General features: G+C 36.0%; 1 protein-coding gene across 1 annotated transcript; it reads left to right on the top strand.

The window, feature by feature from the left end:
- Window positions 1-1,126: 1,126 nt before the first annotated feature.
- LOC141522803 (olfactory receptor 11G2-like) lies at window positions 1,127-2,068 on the top strand. The gene has a single exon (XM_074236248.1). The coding sequence runs from the start codon at window positions 1,127-1,129 to the stop codon at window positions 2,066-2,068; it is 942 nt and encodes a 313-aa protein (XP_074092349.1).
- Window positions 2,069-9,814: the final 7,746 nt, after the last annotated feature.

Here is a 9,814-nt window from a genome sequence, read left to right as displayed (position 1 = left end):
TTAAGGGGACCTGAAATCTCACTGTGAGAAAGGAATTCCTTTGTTTCCTTAAAATCTTTGATTTTTACAACTTCCATGCTAAAAAAAAAAAAAAGAAAGAAAATCTCTTACCAAATTCATTATTTGAAATCTAAACTTTGAGGAGACTTCAGAAAGGATAGGACCCTGGGGAACTCATAGATTAGAAAAGTTCCTTAGAAGAAAGATGATAGATCACTACAGACTAACTTAAAAAAAATGCAGAATTTTGTACATCCATGTTCATTACCTGAATTGTGAATCACTTATAGAAACTGTTGAGGGAGAAATGAGAGAGAAAAAACATGTGTCCAATCACCCTAATGCAAAGCTTTATAATGTATTAGTTGAGAGATAAGCCAACTTTTAAATATACAAAGAGATGAAATATAATTTTAAGCAGTTGTTTATAAGTACTGTTATGGAGATTGTCTTCACAAATTAGAAGTAACTGAATTAAACTAAGATAATTCATATTGACAGTAGACTTGGGATTCTGATTAAACACTGAGTCACAGAATGGCAGATCTCAGAGACACCCCAGAGATTGCTTAACAAAATATTATCGTTTTCCAGATGAGGGAATTGAATACCTGAAAAGTTAAGAGATTTGTCTAAGGCTGCAGGGCTGGGATTGAAAAACCAGGGATTTTGACTTCAAGTTCAGTGTTTTTTGATTATATATGCTTAGATCGTATGATCACAGAGCTCACTTTCTCCTATCTAGGAATCAGGAAGATCTCAAGTTCTACTTTGGTACATGTTGACTGTGTGACTTTAAGGAAACCATTTAACTTTTCCATGCTCCAAGTAGTTCTCTAATACATTTGCATAGTAAATGCTGATCTGCATTGGCAGAAAAACTTCCCTATACCAGTGAAAATCACAGGTCAGGTAAAAAAAAAATAATCCTGTGAGCAGGAACCTTGTGGTATTGAATCCTTATATGTTTCCCACTCTCTAGTATAATATTCTGAAATCTGTAGTTGCTTAATTAATTTTTATTGTAAGTAAATTTATTATTTAGATTTTCAAAGGGCTTTTCCCATTGATGGTGTTTTTTTTTTTCATTTAATCACCTTTATTTTTTTAAATCACATTCAGGAAAATGAATTTCTTCAACACCTACAATAACACCACTAATTCCGCTGGTTTCATTCTCCTTGGATTCCCCTGTAGCAGAGAGATTCAAATTCTACTCTTCATATTGTTCTTCATCATCTATATCCTTACCCTCCTAGGAAATGGTTCTATCATCTGTGCTGTGTGCTGGGACCAACGTCTTCACAATCCCATGTACATCCTCTTGGCCAACTTCTCTTTCCTGGAAATCTGGTATGTCACTTCTACTGTCCCCAATATGTTGGTCAACTTTCTCTCTAGGACCAAGACTATCTCCTTCTCTGGATGCTTCCTCCAGTTCTACTTCTTCTTCTCTTTAGGTACTACAGAATGCTTTTTTCTGGCTATTATGGCATATGATCGGTATCTTGCCATCTGCCAACCTTTGCATTATCCTACCATCATGACAGGACATCTCTGCACTTGCCTAGTGGTCAACTGCTGGGTGTTTGGCTTTCTCTGGTTCCTGGTACCCATTATCCTCATTTCCCGATTGTCCTTCTGTGGTTCCAAGGTCATTGACCATTTTCTTTGTGACCCAGGTCCACTGTTAACTCTCACTTGTACCAGGGCCCCTCTCATAGAGTTTACCTGTTCTATCTTGAGTTCTTTGCTCCTGTTTGTACCCTTCACCTACATCATGGGAACATATGCCCTGGTCCTGAGAGCTGTGTTAAGAGTTCCTTCAGCAGCAGGTAGGCATAAAGCCTTCTCTACCTGTGGGTCCCATTTGGCTGTGGTGTCACTGTTCTATGGTTCTGTGATGGTGATGTATGTGAAACCAACATCAGGCCATGAAGCCAGAACTCAGAAGACTGTGACCCTTTTTTATTCTGTGGTGACCCCATTCTTAAACCCTTTGATCTACAGTCTTAGGAATAAGGAGATGAAGGATGCCTTGAAGAAATTTCTGTGTACTAAGAATTAAAGTCTTAGCAAAAAAACAAAATCCTTAGAGAATCGTATACATCATGAATCTCTTCCTTTGTGAAGTAAGTATCAAAAATAGCCAGAATATCTTCTAGCTCCCCCTCCTCCCTCTCTATTATATTGTTGCCTGGATATCTCCATAGCCTCTGAAGTTCAGCTATCCAGAACTGAACATATCTTACCTCCTCAAAAAAGGAAAAAAATTCTCCTTGCAAATTTTTTAATGTATTAATGATATACCCATCTTCAAAATCTTGGCCCCCTTTTGTGGATTTCTGTTTGCATTTCCTTCCCAAGTTTTTATCTTTGTGATATTTTTCACATTGGTCTATATCTACACCAGTATCATTACAACTTTCATTATGTTATCTTTAATCTATCATACTGACCCTACTATAATTGATTTCTAACTGGTTTTCTTGATTCATCACTAATTCTCCAATCTTGTTTAATTTCTAATGATCAGGAATACTGTGATCAAAAGAATTCAGTACTTCAGGCTGAAATATCAGTTTTGTTTGGTAGTAGAGCAGTGTATGTATTAGTTTAGGAAATTCATTTTAAGAAGAGATTGGTTTTTAAAATCTTCCACAATCTGGCTTCAATCTAGTTCTACAATCTCATTGTGCCTGCTTCTACCTCTCTGTGTTACCCCAATTCATGCCAGTAAAACATTTTCTAAAGTTTTCTTCTTGATATCCTTGCATTTCTTTTGGACTTAATTGTTTCCTCTAAAGGACTTTACAAATGTCCTTGCCCCTCCCCCCCCACAAAGAACAATCTTCCTCCAAGTTCTAATCACATTTTACTTAAGATATGCCTGTACCTTTATTGATTAATATCTTATGTTCATTTGTGTGAACATCTCATTCCTACCATCATATTTCAAATTCATTGAGTATTTCTTCCCCTAGTACCCAGCAGTGATGTTCATACATGTATTAAGAACCGGATTAAATCCTGTTACTAAATGTCAGCAACCTTGGAATCTCTTATGTTTCCTGACTTTGCTCCTATTTATAACTCCACAACACATAATCTATAAATTTTTCAGAATTAGAGACAGTGAAATTTTCCATAACTTCTGACTTCTTTGGGAAACTATGAAATGTGTTTCTCATTAGCAGATAGGATGGAAAAGTGGAGCTAAGGAGATCTTACCTTATCTTACTCAACCTCTTTGGTACCATAAACAACATTTAAAATTTTCTTCTCTGAAGACTTGAAAAAATGACTAAATCACTAAAATAACGTTTTCATTGGTTACTGGATTTACAGGTAAAAAAAGACCATAGATGTCTTTGAGTCCAACTGCCTAATTTTTGCAGAGAAGTAAACTAAGGTATAGAGAAGTTAAATTACTTTCAAGAGCCCTATAGCTAGTAAGTAACTGAGATAGGATTAAAATTCAGGTCTTCCTGACTCCAGATCCAGGGATTGTGCCACCTCCCTTCTTCGTTCAAAACTGTTTCATCCTTATATCATTTATCAACAACTTTATAGAAAATTTGACTCAAAATGAAATCATTTTGTATACTATACTTCTATAAAATAAAACTATGGAAAGGAAACTCTTTGAAGACAGGAATTGTTACAGTTTTATCTTTGTATCCTAGTATTTAATACAGAGAATGTGTTTTATACATGCAAACTGAAATGAATAGAAAAGAAATTAATTGAATCAAACTGAATTGATAAATACAATATAAAAATAGAACAGGGAGCGGCTAGGTGACACAGTGGATAGAGCACCGGCCTTGGAGTCAGGAGTAACTGGGTTCAAATCCGACCTCAGACACTTAATAATTACCTAGCCATGTGGCCTTGGGCAAGTCACTTAACCCCATTGCCTTGAAAAATCTAAAATAAATAAATAAATAATTGATTGATTAAAAAATAAAAGTAGTACAAACATACCTCTCAAGTATAATACAAATCATTAATCAATCATTTAAATCATATATTGAAAGAAATTTTTTCATTTTGTGATGAAACATGAAAAATTGTTCTTAAAAGATATATTCTTATATTGAAACATCATACCTATTTTTCTTAGCGATAGAATCATGAAACTTAGGGATGTACCCCTGATTTAACTGTCCTCTTTCAACTCAACATGTGACTTCTCTTTCTATCCCAATGTGAATTTTCTATTTAAATTCTTATGGACTTGTGTTGTTCTTTCTCATTCTGTTTATCTTAGTAAATATCTTAATTCCATGTACCCTTTTTCGGATTGTAAGGTTTTTGTGAGTAGAAACAAAGTGTTTTGTACCCCCTGTGAAATAGTAGAAGATTAATAAGTACTTTTTGAATGACTGAAGGAAAAATTATTCATTCGAAAAAATTCATTCATCCAGAAAAAATTATATTTTTCAGCACAATCTTCCCTTTGTTGTATTGCTATGACTGAGGGGGATAGGAAAGCCACCAAAGGTGTTTGCTAGTCTCTTTACCTTTTCTTGATGATACTATTTCTATAATATTGCTTCCATTAGATCCCAATAAATATTGATTCCAAATACAACTTTCCATTTTATGCAGGCATACATATATTTATTTACAGGTTGTATCTCCTCAGTTGAATGGGGGTTTCTTGAGGGCATATAAGACAGTACTTTATACAAGTCCTTGCAAAATTTTCACATCTGTGCTATCATCATGTATGAAGCTCCCCTACACTTCCACTACCAATGTGAAGCAGCACATTCTCTGCAAATTATAGGTGTAAAAGATTGCCAAGGGGTATGAAAAGGTTAATGTCTAGCCAGGTTCACACATGAGTCTGAGACAAGGTTTGAACTCAGGTTTTCCTAACTTCCTAATACCAAAATCAGTTCTTTCTTATTTGGACACTCTGACTCTGCCTTGCACTTAATAGATATTTAATCAATCCTCGATAAAATTGGATTACATTACTAAAGTAGTATAGTGTTTTCTTTCTGAGAACACAGATAAATTAATCCATGCATATTTAAAATAACAAATAAATATTCAACAACTAGTAAGTTCAAAGATCTCTAAAGTTATAAGATTACTATTTTTTTCTTTTAGATGTATTTAAATCTTTTAAAATTATATGGGGAATATAAACTAATTAAAAAAATTAATTTAAAATTTTAAAAAATAAAAATAGATGTAGCCCAGCAACTCTCCCAATTCACATTGGCAGATTGAGTTCCAGAAGGCAGCTGCTACTTTCCTCCTCAGGATCCTAGGAGAATCTCTGAGGGAGGGGAAGAGGACACTTCCTCTCATAAACCTATCAGGGTTCTTCCCTACCATGAAATTAATTAGGCACCCAGTCTTCCTTAACTTTAAAAAGGAGTATTTTACTAAGGTGGTAAAGTAAGAATAGGTGATTCAAAACATCTCAAAATTTGATGATGTAGCCTCCCACCAATATGTACAGAGGAAGTAGATTCGAGGTTACAAAACATGTGGTAAAGGGAATCACTTAAGCTCCTTCCAGAGCTCTCAGCCTATGGAGGGTAAGAGGGTGGAGGGAAACTGTAGAGGTCTCTCCTCTGTCCCTGGGACAGGACTCTTGTGCTTTGCCCATATTCAGACCCTGATCACAGTCTGGGGCCCCCCATTACCATAGAGCAGGGATGCTCCTCATAGCTCCAGGGTGGAGGAGAGGGCTTGTGGTCATCCACATACCAAAACACAGGCCAGGAGAGCAGTCAGAGACTCTCTTAAGACCTTGAAGGAACTGAGGTCCTTGTAGGAAGTGTCCCAATAATACTCAAAAACTCAGGAAGTACCCCAAAACCAGGCACAGGCTGGGGAAATGAGTAAACAGAAAAAAAAAAAGAACCTGACCATAGACAATTACTTTGGTCCTGTGGAGGAACAAGACACACACACACACTCAGAAAATGAGGAAGTCCAAGCTTCTGTATCCAAAGCATCCAAGAAAAATAGGAGTTGGGCTCAATATGGCAGAACTCACAAAAGATTTTGAAAATCAAGTAAGGGAGGTAGAGGAAAAATTGGTAAGAGAAATGAGAGAGAGAGATGCAGGAAAAATATGAAAACCAAGTCAGTCACTTGATCAAGGAGATCCAAAAAATGCTAAAGAAAACAACAAGTTAAAAACCAGTTTAGGTCAAATGGAAAGCACAGTTCAAAAAGTTAATGAGGAGAAGAATACTTCAAAATGCAGAATTGGCCAGATGGAAAAGGAGAGAAGAAAACTCTCTGAAGAAAACAACTGCTTCAAATTAGAATAGAGGTAAAGGAAGCTGATGACTTTGCAAGGAATCAAGACACAATAAAACAATATCAGAATTATGAAAAACTAGAAAAAATGTGAAATATCTTATTGAAAAAAGCAGCTGATCTGGAAAACAGATCTATAAGAGACAATTTAAAAATGATTGGGCTACATGAAAGGTAGGATGATCAGGAAAAGAGCCTTGACTTCATTTTTAAAGAATTTCTATATCTAGCTGTGTGGCCTTGGGCAAGCCTCTTAACCTCATTGCCTTGCCAAAAAAAAACTAAAAAAAATTTTTCTACAGGAAACTTGTCCTGATATCCTGCAAACATAGAAATTGAGAGAATCTACCAATCTCCTCCTGAAAGAGATCCCAAAAAAACAACCCCCTCAGGAATATTATAGCCAAGTTCCAGAACTCCCAAGTCAAAGAGAAAATATTACAAGCAGCCAGAAGGAAACAATTCAAATATCATGGAGCTACAGGACTTAGAAGCATCCACATTAAGGGCTTGGAATATAATATTCTAGAAGGCAAAAAGAGCTTAGAATGCAACCGAGAATCATCCTCTTCTGGGGGGAAAAATGGACTTTCAATGAAACAGGAATTTCAAATGTTCCTGATGAAATGACCAGAGCTGGTCAGAAAGTTTGGTCTTCATGTATAGAACACAGGTGAAGCATAGAGGGAGTGGACAAGAAGGGTAAATTATGAGGGATTTAATGATGATGTACTACATGTATTCCTGCATGGGAAGATGATCCTGATAATACTCATATGAACCCTCTCATTTATTAGAGCAGTTAGAAGGAGCATATATAGACAAGGCACAGGAGGGAGCTGAATTCTAAAGAATAATATTGTAAAAAATGAAATCAACAGGTGTAAAGGAAATGTACTAAGAGAAAGGGAAAGGAGAGGTAGACTAAGATAATTCATATAAAGGAGTCAAGAAATAGCTTTTGCAATGGTGTGGAAGGGAGGAAGATGAGGGGAAATGAGGGAACCTTCATTCTCATCAGAAATGACTCAGAGAGGAAAACAACATACATACTTAATGGGGTATAGAAATCTAGAAGAAAAAGGAGAGAAAGGGGACAAGGGGGAGGGGAGGGTTGATCATGGAAGAGGATAGTCATACATAATACATTTTCTTTTTTTTACTTTTTTGCAAGTTGGTGGGATTGGGTGGCCTGTCCAGGATCACAGGGCTGAGTGGTTGCTGTGTCTCTGAGTGAGATGTAGGCTTGGGGGCCTCCTGGCCCCAGGACCAGTGCTCTGTCTGCTGCACCTCTTAGCTACCCCATAGCACACATTTGAAGAGGGACAGAGTGAAAGGAGAGAGAAAATACAATAAATGGTAGTGGAGAGGAATGAATGGAGGGAATTACAACCAGCAAGAGCAACTGTGGAAAAATATGAAAGTAATTTCTCTGATGGACTTATGAAAAAGAATGTGATCCACCCCATAGATAGAGCTGATGCTATCAGAACAAAGACTGAAGCATATTTTTTTCTGTTTCCTTCACTTTATTTCTTGTGAGGATGCTTATTTTTGTGGGAGAAGGGAGGATGATGTTTGCTTTTTTTTTTTTTTGCTTTTTGCTTTTAGGTTTTTGCAGGCAAATAAGGTTAAGTGGTTTGCCCAAGGCCACACAGCTAGGTAATTATTAAGTGTCTGAGGCCAGATTTGATCTCAAGTACTCCTTACTGCAAGGCCAGTACTCTATCAACTACCTACCTAGTCACCCCTAATGATGTTTACTATTACAAGACTATTTTAGTAATGTGTAAATAAATAAAAATGTAAATAAAAATAAAGGGAATCACTTGCAGCTCCTGGAAATCTTGCTAGAAATACTTTTCTTCCCTTCATGTAATACCCATGAAGTTCCCTTTAGGTACAATACAGCTTTCTAGATGATTTTTTAAGAGTATTGAATCTGCCTTTTATCAATATATCTTGTTTTTCCTCATTTTTCTAATGTAGACATTACTAATAATCTCTACTGTTCAAATGATACTACTAGGGCACATATGAGAAGTCCAAGAAGTGGCAGGCAGTAGGGAGGGGCAGAATGGCATAGGACAAAGCTATTTTTCTCCCCCCACCCCTCCCATAAAAGTTTTTTCTCTTATTCCTCAGTTTGGAATTGGATTGCTATTTTAAAGAAGATCTATAAAGCATGTAAAGGCATGTCATTTAGTATCTTTGACTAATTAAACAATTGATTCAATAGAGATATTCTAACCTCATAAAGGTATACTTTGTGAGCAAGGTATCATAAAGGTACTAAAACATTTTGTTACCTATCTAAATAATGTTGGATTATTGATTGACTGACTCCTTTGATTCCCCAAGAATTGCTCACACACACACACACACACACACACACACATACACACACACACACACACACACACACAAACACACACACACACACACACACACACATAGAAAGATTTATAGATCTATAGATCCATGACTGGATCTATAAATATAGATATGTCTATACCATTGTTCACTCATTCAATAACATCTGACCCCATGGACCATAACATTCCAGATCCTTCTATCCTCTTCCATTTTTTGAAGTTTGTCCAAGTTTGTGTTCATTGTTTCCATGATTCTATCCATCCATCTCATCCTCTGCCATTCCCTTTTTCTTTTGCTTTCAATCTTTCCCAACAGCAGGATTCTTCCCAATGATTTCCATTTTCTTATTATGTGGCCAAAGTATTTAAATTTCAGTTTAAGTTTTTGATTTTCCAGTGAATAAACTGAATTAATTCTTTTTGTGAACTCTCAAAAGTCTTCTTCAGCACCACTATTCAAAAATATGAAATCTGCATCACTCAGGTTTCCTTATAGTCCAACTCTCACAGTCTATATTGCTACTGGAAAAATCAGTTTTTATTATAGGGACCTCTTTCAGTAAAGTGATGTCACTACTTTTTAGTATATTTTTCAGATTTTCCAGAACTATCCTTCCAAAATCTGACACTGCTTCCATTTCTTTCCCCTCTATATGCCAGGAAGTGATGAGAACTAGTTGCCAAGATTTTAGGGTTTTTTGATGTTAAGCTTCAAGTCAGTTTTTACACTTTCCTCTTTTATCCTCATCCAGAGGCTTCTTAATTTCTCTTCACTTTCTGCCATCAGAGTGGTATCACCTACATGTCTGAGATTGTTGATATTTCTCCCAGCAACCTTAATTCCAGTTTTTAATTCATTTAGTCTGGTATTTTGCATAATGTACTCCTGCAATTAAATAAAATAAAAGTTAAACAAATAAAGTAATAATACACAACCTTGTCAGACTCATTTTCCAATCTTAAACCAATCAGTTGTTCTTTTTTTTTGTTTTAACTGATGGCCCACATACAGATTCCTTGGGAGACAAATAAGATGATATAATACTTTAATATATTGAAAGCCATTTGCTCTCTTGTTCCTCTGCCTCTTCACAAACCATCCTGTTCCTTTGATAATTCTCAGTTCACTTATTGATGAAACTTGT

This window comes from Macrotis lagotis, chromosome 4 (genome assembly GCF_037893015.1).
Source record: "Macrotis lagotis isolate mMagLag1 chromosome 4, bilby.v1.9.chrom.fasta, whole genome shotgun sequence".
NCBI lineage: Eukaryota > Metazoa > Chordata > Mammalia > Peramelemorphia > Peramelidae > Macrotis > Macrotis lagotis.
This window is presented reverse-complemented; position numbering and strand designations above follow the sequence as displayed.